This window comes from Melospiza georgiana, chromosome Z, assembly GCF_028018845.1.
Source record: "Melospiza georgiana isolate bMelGeo1 chromosome Z, bMelGeo1.pri, whole genome shotgun sequence".
Taxonomy (NCBI): Eukaryota; Metazoa; Chordata; class Aves; order Passeriformes; family Passerellidae; genus Melospiza; species Melospiza georgiana.
Window position 1 is genome coordinate 69,314,749 of NC_080465.1, and position 21,915 is coordinate 69,336,663.

The 21,915-nt window shown below is 41.6% G+C and overlaps 1 protein-coding gene across 1 annotated transcript; it reads left to right on the plus strand.

Annotated features, from left to right (window-relative positions):
* The first annotated feature begins 333 nt into the window (after positions 1–333).
* Positions 334–21,915, plus strand: C6 (complement C6). Its single transcript, XM_058044113.1, has 17 exons — positions 334–476; positions 1,296–1,452; positions 3,762–3,906; positions 4,499–4,640; positions 5,477–5,615; positions 7,499–7,699; positions 9,389–9,629; positions 10,302–10,424; positions 11,374–11,540; positions 12,477–12,702; positions 13,859–14,030; positions 14,951–15,062; positions 15,504–15,636; positions 16,602–16,793; positions 17,329–17,419; positions 18,904–19,145; positions 21,060–21,915. Exons 1-17 carry the CDS (start codon positions 334–336, stop codon positions 21,239–21,241), a joined length of 2,808 nt encoding a protein of 935 aa, XP_057900096.1. The 3' UTR covers positions 21,242–21,915.

Here is a 21,915-nt window from a genome sequence, read left to right on the forward strand (position 1 = left end):
ATGAAGAACAATAACAGATCTTTATTTGTCACATTCAAAATAATATATAAAATTCTGAAACAGAAATAACGCACAACTGTGTTAGTACTCCTGATAAATAAGTGGCCAAAAAACCGATTGTGACTTCTGGTCCTTGAAGTATTGCCTGAGTTACTGCTATGTCTGTCATGCATGATTCTCCCTTTCTAGGTGCCCTGCTTAGCACCTTTGTATTTTGAAGCAGATTTATAGATTCTGCATTTTAGAAGAGGCATCTCTGGAAGAACTGTGGCATAACTAAGTGATGGTTTCCTGAGCTTTTGTTGCTTGTGTCTGCAGACGGACGCCTTCGGCATGGGCATGACTGTGCCAGCACTCCTGGTCCTGCTGAGCCTGGTGATTGGGAGCAGCCAGGGGTGCTACTGTGAGCATTACCCATGGGGGTCGTGGTCTGCTTGCTCACAGACCTGTAATTTGGGCACACAGACCAGGCACAGGTAGGGCCAAGACACCTCACTGCTTCTGTATTTCTTCTCTGTGAAAAATAACACTTCTGGAGAGTGGCACCTGTGTCCAAAGCTCCACCTTCCACAACATATTGAGAAAAATTGTCATGCTCAAGTGTTTATCAGATAAATAGATAATCTTTTAATTGCAATGCTTTAAGATTACAAAATTCAGTATCTAGAACATTACTGCCCATGAGGCAGGGAGGGAAGGGGAGGACTGGAATTCAATGATCCTTGAGATCCCTTCCAACTCAGACCATTCTAATCCTAGGAGGCAGTGGCTCCAAACAAACATGTACCTGCTAATGGATGTAATGAGGGGAGTGCAATGACAGCCAGGTCCTGCAGTGGCCTTGCTGGCAGAGTGCTGTGGGTGCTCAGCCCCTGTGGACACAGGAGGCTCTGGGGGCCCTGCACTGGCACAATGCCACAGCAGGAACGAGCTCCAAATTTCCTCCCTGCACCATTAGTTATATGACAACAGATGATGTCAAATAAAGATTCAGCAGCATCAAATTTGATGCAGCACTGTGGAGTAATCTAAACTTGTGAGAAATCCCCTCTTTTCTTCCTGGCTCTGTCTGTAGCTATCCTCTGGGACATCTGAAGTGACATGAATCAAAAAGAATTGCTCTTTAAACTTAAGGCATATTTGGATTTTTCTTGTAATCAACATTCTGCAAATGCATATTATCCCTCAGGGTTTCTTAGTTGGGTTCAAATAATTTTGTCATCCTTCGCCTACAAGTAGAGAACACCTACACTCTGTCTATTCTTTCCTAGCATATTTTTTTAACTTTTTTTTAGGCAAATAAGAATGGATGAATATTATAGCCAAAACTTCTGCGACCAGCTGTGCACAAAGCAAGAATCTCGTACATGTAACCAGCAAACATGTCCTATCAACTGTCAGCTTGGAGACTTTGGGCCTTGGTCAGAATGTGACCCATGTGTTAAAAAACAAGTAGGTAGAAAGTGCATTATATGGGCTAAATGCAAGAAATTATGCTAAAGAGATCTCTTTGTTTCAGCTTTACAGCAATTAATCTGGAAAATGAGAGTTTACCTTATCAAGGGAAATTGGTTATGAATTATACAGTAGGAGCTGGAGAGAACAAGTTAAAATAAGCAGATCAAACCAGAAAGGGGTTTTACTAGAGTAAATCCATTTATGAGACTGCTTGTGATGCTTATCATAAACTTGCTTCAAAGTTTCCACTGCCATATTTAGAGGTGAATTTTTCACACCAAGAATCAACTAAACTGTAGAGTGTTCATGTAGACTTAAGCAGGACAATGTCACAGAATCTTTGCTTATCCATAACATTCTCTAAGTTCTAAAGACAAGATAAATAGAATCAAATAATCTCTTGAAAAGAGTCAACAAATCCTAAGTGCTGTTGGCTAGAAACTCTCAGGCTGTATCTTACGCTGATTGTCAGGATCAGTTTGAGATTGCTGTTAAGAAATACAGAGCCCCATTCCCTGGACCTTCATAGCATGTACAAATCCCCCCATCTCCACAAGCAGATGTGCTAGTATCTGTGGGACAAACACCCAGGATGGCGTTTTTCCCCTTGGGCTTTTCTCTGTTGTTTTTCCCCTTGGGCTTTTCTCTGTTGATGACGGTACACTTCTAGGTGAGTCAGTAGAGAGGGAAGAAATGAAACATCAGGTTAAAGTGAATTTGACCTAAACAGACCAAGGGCTGTCAAATATAAGGTTGTAGAGGATAGAGGGAAGTGACACAGATTGTGTGGGGTAGTTTGTATGGCTGGTGGGTATGAGCTTTGAAGCTGACCATGGGAGCAGCTCCGATGTTCTGTACAGACACAGCCCATGTCCCTCCACATGTACCGCTTGGTTTCAGAAATCCATGCCTGAAAAGCAGCCCTGAAAAATCTGCCAGACATCATAAGTATATCTTTACATAAATATCTAACTTTCTGATGCCCAGATAGGGTGAGAAAGACATAAAAAAGCAGTTCTATGTGTGAGACATGAACCAGCCTGTGGGGTTGCAAGTAGGATGGGCAGTATGAGAGCAAAATATGGAGAATCAATGAGAGACTGGGAGACAGAAAGCTTCAAGAGGTGAAAGGGAGTGTTCCTCTCAACTGAACTGATTTCAATACACTCTTATAAGTCCAAGTTTCTTACCTTATAATACTATATAAATGTATTAATTTTTGTTAGTTTTAAGTATTGATGCAACATATTTGCTTCTAAAAACTAAAAGGGGTTTCTGTGGACTGTGGTCCATTTTCCCCTACAAACTATAAAGATCATTGTTTGTGTCATTTATAAATAGGAATAACCAACAGAATGGAGGACCTGGCTTACAGTGTAAGAGTCGACTCTTAGTGTAGCAAGTTCCCATCGATGGGGAGGCATAAAGAAGTGGAAGCTCTGACAAATAATATGAGTGAGTGTTAGAGGACCAAAATGGAGTGTAAGGAATGGTTCTCACAAGCTTGAAAACTTTCTGGTGTTGTTCTTTGCACTCTCCCTTCAGAGTCACTTGGTTACTGATTTTGGTTACTACTAGAATCTTCCTGCCCTGTTTGTCTCCAGGGTCTGTCTACAGGGCGGGAAGTCTGCAAGGGACTGTACTTTTCTACTGCTGGGAAAAATTCTTAGAGGAGAAACTGTTCAGGTACACGCAGACAGGTCTCACTGGAAGTCCTGTGAAGTGGAGTGGAAAATACGTCTGATGTGGTTTATCTACCACCCTCCAACTTTACTGTTTTGTGTGGAGGGTGCTGCCTCAGGGAAAGAAAACTCAATGAGCTCCCAGAAACTTTCAAGAAAAGCTTTTTTGTCCTCTCAAGTCATCCAGTTCTCCTCAGACAAGTGGTCCCACATGTGGGAGTCAAACCAGCTGGGTTGTCACTGTCAGGATATTTCTAATTCAACAGAGATGGTAAAGAACAGGAAAAGTCTCTGTAAACCTCACATCATTTCCTACTGTATATCTTGAAGATACAGGGATGGAATTTCTGATTCCTTTGGTCATGCAGACCAAGTAGTCTGCAGTTGAATAATTTATGCTCCATCAGGACTAATGAGGCTCTTGGATACCAGTTCCCTGCCTGCCTCACCTGGGATGATGGCACGGCAGAATGGAAGGACAAGAATGAGAGATTATTTCCTTCAGGGCTCTGGTTCTGATAAATCTTCAGCAGCACTGAAGTGTGTGGCTCTGCCTGGGGTGGGACTTAGCTACAAACAGCTCACAAAAACAGCCCTGGGCTTGTTTCCTCTGCCTTTCAGTTCCGTACCCGGCCACTCCTGCGACCATCCCAGTTTGGGGGCCAGGACTGTACCGAGCCACTGGTGGAGTCCCGTCCGTGTTTCCCAGCCAAGCTCTGCAACATAGTGGAAGTTGACTGCAAGAATAAGTTTCGGTGTGAGAGTGGTAATGACAATCCCCATTGTGTAACTGCAGCGTTACCATTTAGTCAAGTTTTAGGTGGTGAGGCAAAAGATATCCATACATGTTGTGCATAAATTCCAGGGAAAATGGACCACCGAAAAAATCTTATGTGAGGATTTTATATGTATTAGTAACAGGTTATCTCTTCAGTTTCTTCTATAAGTAATTAAAATATAGTCCCTAGCCCAGGGTGTCACTATGATCATGATAGCTGGACAGTAGCACTGTTCCAATTATTTTTCTTTACACAAATTTTTCATATAAAAATGTAACTGCAGAGTTTGTCTGAACATAAATTCTCACTATTTTTATTAGGTTTGTGACTATATACCTGATTAAACTAAATAATTTTATCCACATATCCTTTTGCCAAACTTAAAATTAAGCCTTTGCAACTTTGAAACAAGGCAAAACTCAGAATTGAAATAATAATTTCTTAATTGGGATAATCCTGGCTTTATACTAATTCAGTGTTAACATCTATGGCAAGCTCACACCTTTGCAAGGGAAAAAGATTGCCCTTTTCTGCATTTAGACATGATGAACATTTGCTGCTGTTGTTTCTCTGGTGCAGGTCGCTGTATTTCAAAAACACTGGAATGTAATGGAGAAAATGACTGTGGGGACAACTCTGATGAAAGAAACTGTGGAAGGAAAAAGACTGTGTGTAACCGAAAGTATGAGAGCATCCCAGGTGTGCAATTAATAGGCAGTGGGTAAGCCAATTCTGCTAATCTTTTTGTAAGCTTTAGTTGTTACCTCACTAATTTGCATGAACAAAATAATTCCCAGTAAGCATGTGAGAGCATTCATTAAAGCATATAATATCTCAAATTAAAACCGGCAAGAAATTATAAAAATACAACCAAAAAATTAGACTAGGACTGGCCTGCTGCATCTTCCAGTCCTGCTCTGCACTGCTGGTAGACCAGATGAGGAGGTGTCGAGGAACACTGTCCCCAGGTGATCTGTTTTGTCCTACAGCAACCAGAGCACGTATGGGCAACTTCCAGCTCATGGAATTACCTACCTGTATATCATGGCAAGTGCTTCAGAGATTTTAAGGATGCTCCTCTACAGATGTTGTTTGTCTGTGTGACATTTCACAGGATGCCAGCTACTTCCACACTATTAATTAAAGCAATATAAAGCCTAAGCATGGGATGCCTCTCCCTAGCAGACTTGCATTTTATAATTGAATTTTGAACTCACTGTGGTCCAGTAACATCACTTATGGTAGAAATAGAGAACCAGTAGCTCATTTTCCTAGAACATTTTTAGGCTCTCCACTTAAGACTGCCTGCCTTATGCTGACTTTAGGGTTATCAGTAAGGTTAGGCACTGCTGGAAAGCAGGAAACTGGATTGATGCTACTGATTTTTTCAGGTGAATTCAGTGTGAATAAGAAGCTCTTGTAATTCCTTTCAAAGCAGTAGCAAGACCCAGATGCTCATGCCCTCAGTTGAATCTACAATACCTCACTGCAGCTGTATACCATGAAATGTTTCAAGTCCATACATTTTTCTGGAATTGTTTAATAAATTTTTTTTAGATTTCACATTTTCTCAGGAGAAAGCCGAGGGGAAGTTCTTGGCAACTCATTCAACGGAGGGCGGTGCACAACGGTGAAGCGCAATGACACAAGGAAGTTGTATCGTGTCCCTGCAAATCTGGAGGCTGCCAGCTTTCAGGTACTCTCAAGCAGCAGCTCCCACGGTGAAACCCTTGCTGTAATCACAATCCAAATTAGTGTTGGGTAGTACTGTATGCTTTAGAACAAAATTTCTCAACCTGGTGAGGCTTGGTGCTTCAGTCGGTGCGTGGAAAGGGGATAAATGTTCACATTTCACTCGTGGTTTTCAGATCTGTATTAATTCAATGCACCATGTATCAGAGTCACTATGATTGATTTGAGCTTCTCCTGCTTCCAGTGGCTGCAGCCTTATTTTGTTCCAACTTGGTACCAAGGGCCTTCTCCTAGCCAGACATTATCTAGGCAGAGGTTTGTTCAGCTCCAAGGCTTATTCCAGCATCACTTCTGTGTATTTGAAGAGTCAGTGGCTGCAGCTCTGACTCCAGCTTCCTTCCTGTCACCTGCAGCCTTGGGATCCAGTTCCTACCTGAGCCATTTCAACCCCTCAGTCCTGCCTGTTCCCTGCCCAGCCCCTCCACAGGGCAGCAAGGAAAGGAGGCAGGCACTGGGTCTGGAAAGCAGGAGGACAAAATACACACAGCCTGGAGAGGAAGCTTACAGGACCAAATGGGGAATGACCAACATGAACCTGGAAACTTCTAATAAAAAAATCTAGGAACCACTAATACCTCTTTTATGGACACTAGCCTTCAGAAAATGCTTTGAATACTGTGGTTGGGGCACAACATCTGGCTGTGTACGTATGAGCAGGCCCAGTTTGAAGCCAGTAGATGCTGCACTGGGAAAACAAGAATGCAGGATGTAAAAAATGCTCAACTAATGGATGAAAACTGATTATTTTCACCACAGGTGTTGTGAGATTTTAGGATTTCTTTAACAGAGGCAACTGAAAATAGGACACTGTGCTACATTTCACAGAAAGTGCAATTGAATTGGTCATGACATGTAGGATTTATCAATAATGGTGAAAAATTACTGTCTGCAGAAATACTCAGATGGGAAAACCAACCGTTGGTTTGCCCAGGTCTTTTTATAGCCAGTAAAGTTCATTAAGTTACTGATGTCCATTTGCAGAACTGTTAAGGGTTTGTGAAACTCACCTTTAGGAGTGCATCTTTAGCTTTTAACATTTAGAGCAGCTTCTCAAATAGAAGGGTCACTGGATTGGGCCTCCTGTGAACTCCAGTCTATTTTCCTGCAAAAAGCATAGGATTTCTTGAAAAATGGAAGGTGGGGGAGGAGAATGGGCCACCTCATTTCCCAAAATCCTTAGCAGCCCTATTAAGCAAACAGGTCTAGAGGAGGGAAAAAAACTCCTAATTTTTCAAAAAGACACAGGGATTTTCTCAAATTTTGGGAAATAAATAATTTCTGATCTGATGCTGAGGTTGTCTTTGTACATTGCTCAACACCACCACTGGAGGTTTACCAACTCAGTCAGCAGGTTTGATCACAATTCCTCTTCATCTGCCTTCAATCCATCATGCAGTATAGGTGCTAACAGTCCAAGCATACTCTGAGACTCTCCTGTGGAATCCTGTTCATTCTTCTAGCTGGAAATTGAGAAGAGAGGACAGGAAGCACCAAACTCTGTCTTGTACAATATAAAAGCCATGGGGCTGGGAAGTAGTCATGATGCGGACACAACATGTATGCCTGGAACTTGCTGAAAAATATTCCTACGGTTTAGGGCCCAGGGGTGAGAAGCTTTAGAGGAAAGTGCTACATGCTTTTTTGTGGTTGTACATACAACTATTAGTCCTCAGTCTCATCTTTTGTGTAGCTTACTTTCACATCTCAAATAATCAAGGTGTATTTTTTCCATTAAAAAACATGAAAAAATCAAGAATTCTTTGCTTAATAGTTTTCCCTTTCATATTATCATTTATGCAAACGCATTTTGCTTTACTGAATTTCCAGGTAACAGATGAAGAGGATGATGTAACATCAGATTTCTACAAAGATTTAACTCCCCTGAGTCACGTCGCTTCTTACAGTGGTTCATCCATTCGTAGTGGTAAACGTTCTTCTGGTATCCCATTTTTATTCTCAAAAAAGACACGGGTTCAGGTTACAAGCTCTTCCTCCTTCAAGAAAGCTATTGAAGCCTCATATGAGAAGGTAATTTAATGTTGCCTTCAGTTTCTTTCTTTCAGTTGATTTGTGTCTGCTCATTTCAGAACTGAGCTGCCAAAGGCTACTTTCCCTATCAAGACATTGGCCTGCTAGAATTAGCTATTGAAAAAATTCTCTTCTGATATTACAATCTGTTCCTGGTTGTAACATACCTTTTGTAATGTATCATGGTTTTCTGCACTTAGTACAGAAAACATAGGCTTATTCCATTTTTAAAAAGTATAAATTTGACATTATCATGTTGGGTAAGCCACTCCTTCCCCTATCCTAATTACAGATTAAGAGGGCATAATATCTAACAGCAGCACACAACTCAAAAAATAAAGGACGTGCACTCAAGAATGTTATACATATGCACGTACTGGGTATGAATCTACATTATCTTTTAATTGGTAACTGACTTGCATATTGAAGTCTCATGCTGGAGTCTCAAATGCCAAGATGCATTTTGGTCATAAAGATAATCTCAGAAACAACACACCCACAGAAAAGTTTCTCAGAACAGATAACATTTTCCCCATAAGATTCTGTGCCTTGAAAGCAAATGAATACTGGTAGGGTAAAAGATTATGTTTTTATAACTTAATGACAGTAAATGATGGGCTATTGTTTGCACTTCTGCATGGGAAAGGCCACAGGACTGAACTAAAATAAGTCCTGTTGAAACCCAGGAGTTCTAATGCAATTACAGTGAAACTTTTGTGGAAATATTAGTCTTAACATTAAGATTTCCTATGATGGAAGTTTGCTGCAGGCCTTCCTCACTTGTCCTAATGGTTAAGCAATTTGATTGCTTGAACAGTCCATTGCTTCTAGTTTGAATACAACTATCCTGAAGTTCCAGCTGCTGGAAACTTGTGCACTTTTCATGCCCATGTACACACATCAGGCAGCTCTCTTGTGCAATTGGCAAGTTTATTTTGGGGGAACAGTGGCTTCTTATTGGCTTAAGCTCAGATCAGGGCTAATTATGAAAATATTAATTTAGGTTAAACTTCCAACAGAAAAGTTATTCTGAGTATATGTTGGTTTTCAGCATTGTTGTCATGGAAGGTGGTGAGGTGCAAGAACAGGTTGCCCAGACAAGCTGTGGATGCCCCATCCCTGGGAGTGTTCAAGGCTGGGTTTGATGGGGCTTTGAGCAACCTGATCCAGTGGAAGTTGATTCTGCCCACAGCAGTGATGCTGAACCTGGGTGGTCTTTAAGGTCCCTTCCAACCTAACCCTGTTCATGATTCTGTGAAACCAGAGAAACCCACCAATAACTTAGTCTGGTGTTGGCTAAAGATGACATGGTTTAAAGTCCTTTCTTAATAAATCCACAGCAGAATTATTACCTTGGATCTTCCTTGTGTTATGTACTGTATCAGACAAGAAGCCTCTATTTTTATCTCTGTCTCCATAAATTGTATTAGTGAGTGTTTGTAGGTAGATGTGTATTTGTGTATGTTTGAGAGACCTACAAGTAAATTTGCAACACTTCCTTATATAGTGAAAAAAGAAGGTTATACTGATCATTTAAGAGGAGAGAGGAATTTTCCTGCACTTTGGGTCGTCTCATTCAGACCTATATGTTAAAATACTTATAAATAAGATATTAATACTCTTGGCTTCTCTAGTTTCTGCACTCACCTCCCACTGAAGGTGCTAAGACTCCCCTTTTCTTATTTCTAGAATTCCAACTTTATTAGAGTCCATAAAGTAATTTCTGTTGCAAACTTCACAATGAAACAGTCAGATCTGCAGCTATCAGACGTCTTTCTAAAAGCACTTAACCACCTGCCCCTGGAGTACAACTATGCTTTATACAGCAGAATATTTGATGACTTTGGCACTCATTACTACACCTCTGGGAAGATGGGTGGTTCCTATGATATTCTTTACCAGTATAGCTCTGAGGAACTGCAGAACTCGGGTATGTAATCTTTAACAAGAAAATATCATTATTTGTTTAACAGCTTTTCTTATCCCTCTTTTTAGGTCTTACACCACAGAGTAAGATCCCCAAAAGCAAAAAATTCTTTAGACTTTCAAAGACTCATTAATTACTCACATTGCTTACATATAGAGCAAGAAGAAATTTTTGCTCTACACTGTATTTGAAAAGTTCAGGAGATTCCTTATTTGGTAAATGTCACTGTGTTCAGTGAAACCACTTAAGATCTTCAGACCAAGACCAGGTGCCACCAGGAAAAGTTGTTCCTATAGCATAGGACTGAGGTCTGAGAGGTATAAGGGGTACTTTTCAGATGCAGTCAACAAAATTGATGGTTTGGATTAGAAATTACTTTAACATTTTCCCATGACTGCTGGACTCTCAAAATGAAAAGACAACACCACAAAAGCAGAAATCTAAAGTTAAAAGCTGTGACCTTTAATGGCACTGCTGTAACTTGCATGGGCATGGGAGTGTAGCTGAAGCACGCCTCTGTCCAGCACCGCATGTGGGGCAGCTCGTGTCTGCCGCAGTGAGGGCTCCAGGGGCGGGTGAGGAGCATGGGAAGCTGCTGGCTCACCTCAGCGGGGCATGGTGCCTGCCATGTGTCATGGTTGTGCTGATAAAGATGCTGCTCTGTGGTGTTTCCAGGCCTGTCAGTTGAGGAATCAACAGAGTGTGTCCGCACAGAAACAACCCGGCGTGTGTTCTTCCGGAAGAAAAAGAAAGTCAGTACCAGATGCACCACAAACAGGATGACTGTGACCCATGAAGGTGACCATGATGGGAACAGGGCCATGTCCTGTTACTTACCCTGAGAGATATCATTTCCCTCAGCTTTGTTGAACTACAGGTGCTCTTCTACCACTATCAGAGCAGCCAGTGTTTCGGTGTCTGGTTCTGATACAAGCACTGAAATCACATTCTCATTTGCAAAAGAAATTATGATATAGGTGTGCTATTTCTCTGCTCTGGAGTGCCATCACTGGGGATCTGGTGTCACTGGCTCTCTAGCTGGTCACAGATCTACTAAACACCACCCCCCCACCCTGAGTCCCGGGCCAGGAATGCTGAACTGATAAATGAGCAAAGCTAGAAATTTGTGTCTATGACTCAGTCCCTGATCTTCTTTAAGGGTTGCTCAGAGCTCATTGAGAGAGTTGGGCTGCAATAACACAGTCCCTGGCTTTCCCTTCACACCTTCCTCATGCCAAGCAGACATTTAGGTACCAGGGTTCCAGAAATGTGTCTCAGAACTGCAGAAGGCTGGTGCATTTTCCATGAGAATGGCAAGAGTCATGTTCTGCATCACTAAGGATAGGAATTTTATCACTTCCACCATGTTTTTGTCCTCAGTAATTGATTAGTGCCTTGGATGTTTGCAGCCAGGACTAAACCTGCCATTCTGTGTGTTCTACAGGTATGCTCCTACTATGCTGTGTGCTCTAGAGGAGGCTGTTGCATCCTCTGCATTTTCCACTACTGTCTTACACTCTGTATTTCCCCATGGTTCAGGTCTCAAACAATTTAATTTGGAATATTATCACAGGCTGAAGTCAAAGCTCTTCTGAGCTTTGACTTCATCTTTTCAAGGATAGTTCCAGAAAATTAATCTTAGTATATTCTTTAATATCCTCTTACACTTTTTCTTATAGTTGTGTTGTCACATATGCTGTCTTTGGAAGACTTTGTCTGAAAATACTGTAATGAAATCATCTTTCAGGTTCCATTTTGGAGTCAGCTGAACGATCAATTTCCCTGGTAAAAGGTGGCAGGTCAGAGTATGCAGCAGCTCTGGCCTGGGAGAAAAAGGGGGCTTTTCCAGGACACAGAGTCTTCACAGACTGGCTGGAATCAACAAAGGACAATCCTGTGGTGATTGATTTTGAGGTAAGAGAAGAACAAGAAAAACACTGAGATAGCAAAGACTAACTGCTCCTCAGAGCTGTGCAGATATTTTTTTCCTGTAAACAGGGATGATGATGTGTCTGATATGAATGTATATAAATATGGGCATAACATAAATATACAGAACTTTTATTAGGATACCTTCTTATGCATGTTGGTTTACAAGGCACACCAGTTTTGCATTGTCCTTGGGCAGCGGGATTAAGAGTGAGGAATGTGAATTACTTGCTCTGGCACCAGCAGGAACTCGGGCATAGGCATGGATTAGTTACTGTGCAGGAAAACACCGCATGGCATCATTCCCTTGTCGGGCCTATGTTGCAAAGTGTGTCACATAGCTAAACTGAAATAAAACAGCAATGATCTCTGTCTGCGTCCTGCTCCTTTAGTGCAGTGTGCCAGTGCTGCTGTGGGTGCACTGAGCTGTCTCCCTCCCCAGCTGGTGCAGCAGCTGCTCAGCAGCACTCGAGGCAAACAGCAAAACCTGCCTGAAAGCAGCATCCACTGAGGGATGGGATCCATGAGGGATCGGCTGACCACATCCTGCTGCAGCTGCTGAACTCCTGAAGGCAACATAGGGATGTCTGACATGACAGGGACTGGATGCAGGCAAACCCTACAGCGCATGTACATGTACATACATGCGATGTGTGGTAGAGAGTGTCCTGAATTTTAAGACATAATATCCCACTTGGTTGATTCTGCCCTGGCGCACAGAGCCCTAAATTGGGGAGATAAAAGCATTATGAACATCATAGCCTTCATATGTATACAGCACTGCTGTGCTCATTTAAAACATCCCCAATTCCTGTGTGATACAGCTTCATATGTAAGCTCTAGCTCCTTTTAAAGCTCTAGCTGCTCTGGTGAGGGCCCTGCTGTGTTTCGGCTCCCGCTGACGGAACAGCTCTCTGCCAGGTGTCGCCCATCGTGGAGCTGGTGAGGAACGTGCCGTGTGCGGTGACCAAGCGCCGCCACCTGCGGAGGGCCCTGCGGGAGCTGGCGGGAATGTTGGACCCGTGCCGCTGCGCCCCGTGCCCCAACAACGGCCGGGCCGTGCTCCTGGGGACACGGTGCCTCTGCCTGTGCCCGCCCGGCACCTACGGCGCCAACTGCGAGACGCGGGCTCCTGGCTACACCGCAGGTACTGGGCCATGGCGGCAGCCTGCAAACCGGGGCCTTCTGGAGCCTCCTCATGGGGGCTGATCTGCCATAGCCTGCCCTTTCTAAATCCACAGCACCACATGGTGATGTCCAAAAAGCATAAGGATAAATGTGAGGATTACAATGAAAAACGGCCACGACTCCAAAGACAGTGTAAGGCATGGTAAAATATCCCTTAGCTACAGAATTAAGGTAACCTGAAATGAGCTATTCAGCAATAAGGGTGAAGCTGAGATCAAAGATAATTGATGCAAAAAATTAAGAAACTCATTGCTTAACATTGCTAGTTTTCCCTATAGCCTATTATGCTTAAGACTGAATGGCTAATGAACATAAAAATTGTTGATTACAGTTTTGAAGGAAAACTCAGTTGTCATAAGGACAGAAACTATAATTATTCTGGAAAATTTAAAGAGCAATTTAATGCAAAAACATTTTTGAATTAAATTTGCACTAGTGCCATATCTAAGGGAAACAAAGGAGACATTATATATATTTATATTCCCCAATCAAAAGGAAACATAAGTTAAAGTCACTCAGGCACGTGCAGTTCTCATTATCTGACCCTGATGGAGGAATATTTTGAAAGAAATAAACAACTGAAGACAGAGATGGATACAGACAGTCTATTCCATGCAGAGAAAGAGAGGGTGTGCATGATGGTACAGGTAATAGATACCAGGGGTTAAGAGAAAAGAGTAATAGTAATCTTTAAATGTAAGTGGCATAGGTTGTAGATTTTGGGTTTAGACATGGTGTTAAAACTCAGATTTATTTGAAAACTCATTAAATAATGACCTATCTAAGAAACTTGTAGGTACCATGAAAACACAAACATCTTTGAGTGCAATAAAAGTATAAAATATGCTGCTTCTGAGTTTTAATGTTATTTGCAACCAAAATAGAAAGGTAAATGTATTTTTGTGTTTTATGAAGCAGCTGGAATTTGACTGGACACCTTTTGGAAAATTTTATGTTCTAGATGCAATCTATTCCCTTAAACTTAACAATTTTAAATTTTCTGAAAATGGCTAATATGAATTTACCATCATCCCTCTCATATGTGGCCCTAAAGTAAATATTGTGTATGGTACTGGCCTGCCAATAAAAGATGGTGTCTCTTTTGTTCCTTGCAGTTGCTGTTGATGGCCGATGGGGTTGCTGGTCTGAATGGAGTCCTTGTAATGCTTCCTTCAAAAGAAGGAGGACCCGGGAATGCAACAACCCCTCGCCAATGAACGGTGGGAAGCCGTGTGAAGGGCAGAGGGAAGAAGAGGAGGACTGTTATATCTCTGTGTTCACAGACAGGTGAGAAGGTCAAAAGATCTCCTTAGTCATGGGATGGTTAAGAAGCGCTCCACAGTGGCTCTGTGACTGCCAAGGAGAAATTGCAGACAACTTTTCCCTCTCAATTTCTTTGGTGAAGCATAGAAAAGGAAAACTCTGAAAATCTCTGCAATTTGCTTCACATTTGGATTTAATAATTTTTTATTCCTAGAAAATTGCTGAAGAATTACATACTAAAGTATGCCTGTAGATCTTGTTTGATGCTTTGCTTGGCTTCTTTTCCAAAACCAAGAAAAATATTTTTCTTCTCTTCATTGGAGTGCACTGTTTCTATTTTTATCCCTATCCCCTCTTTTCTTAGAGGTTTAGATCTGAACTCAGTCACAGAGAGAGTTTGGATGAAGCTACCAAGTTTCTCATATTTCAATTTCAGGTATGACTGATGTACCTTTTTAGCATGGTTTCAACTTCAAATCCTAGCCCCAAACTGGCTCAGTTTTTTTCATCTTCAAGCCCAAGGCTTCAGGTTTTTTCCTCTCTGCAGTGAACAGGAGAGAATTACAAGCAGTGGGCTCCACAGTTCTTTGTTGCCGAGTTAGACACCATGAGAGACCAGCCACATTTAACTACTGCTTGGGGGCAACAGGAATTACATGGATTATCAAGAGATTTCCTGTTATGTTGTTCTTTGCTGCCTCTTGTTCTTGCTGTAAAAAAATCTTTAATTAATTATGTTGATAGATGTATTTAGCACTTTTTTACTGCTCTCATGCTCTCCCCCCTATCAACCTGCAGTTTTATCCACCATCTTTAATTTAACAGAATAAAACTAAAGGAGGAGGATGACATGACCCACTTGCAACTCTCCTGGCACTCTGCCATGGTTACTTGGTGACATGAATGCTTAAGAAACAGCCTTACAGCAAATTTTCACTTTTCAGAGGTGCTCCTTGTATAAATGATGATGAAGCCAGGAGAGAGGAGAATGTCTTGATCGGTGAACCTCAGTCTGGATGCTTTAGACCAGGCCCACCAGAATACGGCTTTATCAGGGTGAGCATGAAAAACGATACAGAAGAAAAGTGTAGTAGTTGCAGAGATTGGAAATTTTGCAGCTTCTCTGCTGTATGTGCCTGATATCCAATCTAGTTACTGCGCTAGTGAAAGCGCTGTGTTTAAAGAATGCTGCAGGACTCTAGCCCACCACACTACACCAGCAACTGAAGACAAGTCAAGGTAAAATTCATTTCAAGTGGTCCTTGAATCCTTGTTTGGTAACCATGACATCCGTTACTGCAACTGGAAAAAGTTATCATTATATTGGTGAGTGGATGACTCATATTTGAGAGTAGGAAATGCATGCATTCATTACATATTATCAGGATTTTGCTATTGTTTCCTTTGACAATGCCCAGTCTTGTTACCATAGATCCTTGCAGAGCTTTTTGGTGTGGGTTTCTTAAATTTTTTTTTAATTTTTTTTTTTTTTTTAAGAATGAAAAGAACCATTATGCTGTTGGGGAGGAAGTTGAAATTGCTTGTGTGAGTGGATATAGCCTCATTGGCTACCAATACCTTCGGTGCCTGCCAGATCAAACCTGGACAGAGCAACATGTTGAGTGCCAACGTAAGAAAGAGAAAATGAACAAAATGCACACCAACAAAATAGAAGGGGAAGAAAACATACAAAAAAGATTTTAATAAAGGTCTTTTAAAAACAAATCTCTAACATATCTGAAAAGATAACATTTTAAGAAGGTATTTAATGTAGACATGGTAAAAACATCATGAGTCACTACATCACTCCTCTTTCAATTTAGAAGTGTTACTGTTATGTGCTTTGTAAGGAAATTGTAATATGCAGTGCATTAGAAAATCCTCAAATGGATGCTGCAAGATCCTTCTCTTTTCTAGTTTTAAATAGCTTTAACAAAAGGACTCACATTTTGTTTTCAGACTTACATAGATATCTTTAGGCTGATACAGTTATGAAGAAGAAATCATGCCTACAGAAACTTGTCTACTATCTTTTATATTAAATGGATGATATGTTTCTAAACATGAACCTCCCAGGCTGCCTTAAAAATCTCTACTATAAATCAATACCTTGAAGGATTTATAAGTCAGTTAAGAATTAAGGATCAAATTGGTTTGTGTTTGCTAACAAGAGAGATTTCAGAAGTTTTCTAAACCTTGGTATAATTTCATTGACTTAGTCTTCATTTTAACAAAAAGAAGTACCTGAATATACTTACAAGCTTTCTATTGCCATTGACTTTCTTCCATTTACAAATGAAAAATTAAAATATGTTGTTAAATGCCATTTTCTTACTATTTTTATATTGGCATACATTAGAAACATTTTGTCATTATTTAGTTATTACTTGAAAAATATTTTAAAGACTATGACAGTGCACTGAGAATTTCTAGACTTGATTATGTTAAATTTGTATTAGTTTTGAATGTCAGACAAATGTTCAGTATTACTGAGTGTCTTTATATGGTTTTTCAGATAAAGCATTATGACTTTCTGTAAATATCTACAGAGCATTAAACTAACTAGAATTATGCTTTTTTTATTGTTTGTTACAGTATCAGTATGCCTCAGGCCACCAATATCTGAGAGTGTCACAATTTCCCCATTTAAGCAGCAGTACAACATTGGTGAAACAATGAAGCTGAGCTGCCCAGCTGGGTTTATAGTCACTGGTCACACAGAGTATACCTGTGGGAAAGATCTGTCCTGGACACCTCCTGTTATGATGTCTACTACATGTGAAAAAGGTTAGTATGCCTGCAGATACTTACTGCTTCCATATTGCTGGTATTAACAGTGCTGTTTATTTCAGCTAGCTAGAGCTAAAAGGCTGATGACTGGGTTTAAGACATATAGCAGCTGTTCATTAATTTTAGTTTTCCTTTGTGTCTCCCATGGTGACAGAATTTCAGCTCTAAACTTCTGCATTAAATTCAGAATTTTTGGATGCAATGTACTGTAAACTTTAATAATGAAATTGAGACACTTGCAACTGTTTGCTTAAAATCAAAACCAAATCAAACCAAACCCCAACTGCATTAACAAGGCTTTATGAAAGCAAAGTAGGAAAATGCATTCTATTGAAACTTTAGCTGCTCTTGTTATTTTCCAGTGATTTTTACAAAGACTGATGAAAATACTTTTAGCATGCCAACCAGAGAGCTTTTGAAAAGAGAAACTTAGGACAAATAGAAATTAATCCATTTTAGCTTTTATGGTAAGAGTGCAAGATATTTCTGTTCACTCCTTACTAGTTACAGTAGTTCTCACTTGTTTTTTCAGATGTGCTAACCAAAATTAGAGGTATTTGCAGTCCAGGACAAAAGCAGATTGGATCTCAATGTGTTTGTATGTCTCCAGAAGAAGATTGCGGGTAAGTGCTGTAATTAGAAGTCAAAATTTCTCTAATGATAGACCAAGAGGCCATTGTGACACTGGACAGGAAAAGCAGGAAAAGACAACTGCAAATCAAGACTACTCTCTATTCAGATATTAGCTAGCTAGCTGTTCCTCTGTATTCAAATTAAAGTCCTGTTTGTAGCCTATGAAATAAATAAAAAATCACAGAATCCCAGAATAGGTCAGGTTGGAGGGGTCCCCAGTGGTCTCCTGACCCAACCTCCCTGCTCAAGCTGGGCCATCCCAGAGCACACAGCACAAGATTGTGTCCAGATGGCACTTGGGTGTCTCCAGTGAGGGAGACTCCACGACGTCTCTGTGCACCCCTGTTCCACCCACAGTAATCCACTTCTTCCTCATGTTCAGGTGGAATTTTCTGTGCACCTCTCACTGCCCGTTGTCTCCTGTTCTTTTGCTTGACAGCACCGAGCAGAGCCCAGCCCCTGCTCTGTCCCCTCCCTGCATACACTGACAGACTCTGATGGGATCCCCTCTCAGTTGTCTCTTCTCAAGGCTGAACAGGGACAGCTTCCACAGCTTTTTCCCATAATGGAGGTACTCCAGTCCCTTGATCATCTTTGTAACCCTCCACTGGACCCGCTCCAGGAGTTCCATGACTCTCTTTTGCTGAGGAGCCCAGAACTGGACACAGCTCTCTCCACATGAGCCTCACCATGGCCGAGTTCATATGCAGGGTCACCTCCCACGATCTGTGGGCAATGGTCTCTCTAATGAGCCCAATTACATTACTGTAATGAGACACCACAGCTCATCCTTTTAATCTACACTGCTCTCTCCTCATGGAGACCTCTGGAAACAGAGCCTCCTGGAAACTCCTGGAAACTCTTCTTCTCTATTTCTCCAATGTTATAACCATACACAAAGAGCATGCAAGAACTATGATCTCTAAGGCTCCTTCCAATCCAAACCATTCTATGATTTTATGATCCTCTTTTTGCAAAGTGACTAAGTTCCACAAAATGATGCTGCTTGGAAATGCATGCACCTTCAAGGAATGAATTCACTCAGTAACTGAGAGCAATACAGAACAAAAGGAAACGACAAGCCACATGACTGGTTTTGCCTGCCCTTGGTCCCAAGACGCCTGTGTGTCGCAGAGAGTTGCACACACAGCTGCAGGGATGCATTAACTCAGAAAAGCCACCCAGGCCCAGCGGAAATTTCCCATCTTTGTGGAGGTAACAGCCTCTCCTTTTTCCTGTACAGACACATGTCCTTCACGTCCCAATGGCTGGATAGGACCAAAGTTTCCCCATCTCACAGCACTTGTTTTATCAGGTCCAGGTCCTGCAGTGCTAGGGCAGCCTTAGGTCTTCAGGTGAATTTCCAGCCTGGCCATGGCTTTGCTGTGTTTCATCCAATGCTGATATACTGTTTAAAAGTATGGACTTGTTCCATAGCCTGCTAAAATAATTTTTATTTTCTTCCTTTGGGCAGCCACTACTCAGAAGACATCTGTGTGCTACATGCTGTTTCTGAACAGAATGTGACCAAGCCCAGCTGTCAGTACTCAGCTGAAATGTGCCTTGGAGTGCAGTCATTTCATTTCTTGCATGCTGGCCCTTGCCATGGTAATTCCAACCTAGACTGGGCTATTGAGAGGGCAAAGCTCTCTGCAAATAGCTTGAAGAAAGAACCCTGTGGCTATGACACCTGCTATGACTGGGAGGATTGTCAAGGTATGACTTCTGAATGGTGAGGTTCAGCCATCCCTTTGGATCTAAAAGTAAAATGTGCTGACTTTCACTGCTCCAAGAACAGGATTTACAGATGTCATAGTCCTTCTGGGCACACAGAGTGTGAAAGTGTGGTCAGTCCTGTGTCCCTGCTACCTAGGGTTACACTTAGACATGTACCTTTTCCCTTTACTCACAACTAGTAGTGTTGTTACTTCCCATTAGAAAGGCACTAGAGGAACTTGGGAATTAAGAGAACTTTTTCAGGAGAATTAATATTTGAATCTTTAATCACAAAAAATGTAGTTTGTAACATTTTCACCCATTCCTTGTAAGGCTACTAGCTCCTAGCTTGTACTTCAGGAATTAATTTGGGGCCACACCCTCTATAACATATAATTAAATTGGGAAATTAAATCATGATACTACTTCAAAAGCAAGACTGGGGCCATCAGGCTAATGGGGTTTTAATGGCAAAATTTGCAAACACTCACATGTGAAAACTGTGGTTATCAAGAGTTTTAATGAACTAGCTAAGCTGGTAAAAAAACCTACGAGGATTATTTTCTAAACGACATTGTGCATCTTGGCTATTTACTATGTAACCAGGTGACATGAGCAGTAGGTTTTTCTGTAAATGTCTGAGGAGCTGACTGGCTCTGCTCATATCAAATGTTTGCCAGGCAAAGGCTGAGTGACAGACACACTCATTCTGTCCCTTGCTGCCCGAGACAAATCTGATTCTTATCACACCTGGTCTGCTTAATGACAAACAAAGCAACAGCAGTGTGCAGCAATCCTAACCCTCTGTTTTGAAGATGCAAGATTTCTGCAGCAGAGAATTTGAAGTAAATATGGGTGTAAAATTACTGCATGGCCTGCTGTCCCCTGTGGGCTCAAGCAGAGGGCATGACCAGGTGTGTCCATCAATGGACATGCTCTGGTGGAACCTCTAGGTTCCATGTGCTTCTGGGGAAAAGCTGGTATTTTTTAAAAAAATTACTTATTCCAGAGCCTCTTAGAGGCCTAGTTCTGCTTCCACTGTGCGAGTGTCTTCAAGCTGGATCTTGTGCCAGCACTTCAGTGTTTTTCTCTGGAAAGCCTACAGAGGGGCTCTGTTCAGAAAAATAAGAGAAGGGGGAGAAAAAGAAATAAGATTAGTTGCCAGTGTGGTGCTCAAGAGATTAGAACTGGACTCTTTACCATCTCCACAGAAGTCCACTTTTCATGAGTGTGCACAAATATTTAGGAAATTAATATTTTGTTTTCCCTGAAAATGAGTAGTTGGTATCAATACAGGGACAGAACATGCTGCAGAGAAGATACTGCAGTACCATGAAAGAAGCTAAATGGAGGAAAGCACACATTTTTCATGCTTTAAAAAACTGAAGGCAGAAACTCTGCCTAGGGACTTTCTGGGAAAGAATATAAAGAGTCAGAACCTGATTAGATCAGAAATAGGTAATGAAATAACCAGCAGGACAGAGCTTTACCACAGGCCAGCAGTAGGTAGCTTAGTATTCATAAAGAGAGCTTTAATGAAATAGGAGCTGACACAATATGGACCTTAAGACTCCATTTCATAGCAAGATTGTGTTCAAGGATAATTGGGAAAAGAAAGTCAACTTAATATATCTTTGTTTAGAAGAAAAGTCAGGGAAAGCCAGTGGGTAAAAATAGCTAGATCGATTCTCCTTTTGTATGGGCCATTGCTGAAAAAACAGTTACGTAAAGCTGATTATGCCTCTATTCCTGATATCCAACCATCTAGTGAGTGCACTACAGGCTTTTCGTAACTAATATATCACAAACATCCACTAGTGTTTTTTCCCTGTTGGACTTTGAAATGTCATCAAAGCACAAAATCTGGCTTTAGTCATCGCATTGGCTGCTATATTTCCACACATTTGTTCCCAGATACAAAGACCCAGTGCTCCTGCCTGATGCCTTACCAGTGCCCCAAAGGAGAGATCCGCCCTCACTGCATCCAAATGGAGACGACAGGGAGGAGGAGGACGGTCAGTCACTGCATGCTGGCAGCCATGAAGTGCGCTGGCGTCAAACTGCAGGTGCTGGAGCAGGGGAGCTGCCCGCAATAACCCATTTGCTCTCTGCACACACCATGATCATTGCATCAAATGCAAACTGAGCCACCCACAGAAAAGCTTGGTTGATTACGAAAGGATAAGTGAAGTGGATCAAAACAAAAGGATGAGGAAAAAAAAAAATAATCCAGCTTGTTTAACAGCTTTTTGCGAGAATCGTGGCAGTGAGGTTTTCTGTCTGAAAATGACCTGGGCTCAGGGGTATAAGGGTGTAACTTGTCATTGCGTCATTGCTGGCACCTCTGGGAATGTACAGAGGAAGGGAGGGGAACAAATGGAAAGGGAGAAAAACAAATATTGCCTTTGGTCTCCCCTAGAGCTGGATGAGACTTTTCCTTTCCTCAGCCATTTGTTGCTTTGTCCTTGTGCTTGTGACTGCTGTTCACTCTTGTCTCACTGGCTGTATCACACAGGCAGACAGAGCAAGCACTTCAGCACCACTTCTGACATCAAATGGGAAAGGGGTAGCAGGAAGCTACCTGCAGTCATGGTACAAATGGAAGGAGCAAAACCAAACACTGAAAACCACAATTACACAATGACTGAGTGAAGTTATCAAAATGATGTGATTTTTAATTGGAGTGGCTGAAGGGAGGAGGTGTTTGCTTTCTGTGTTTGTTCACTGGGTTTCAGGTTTAGGCAGAAAGCCTGAAGCCTGAAGCTTGGAG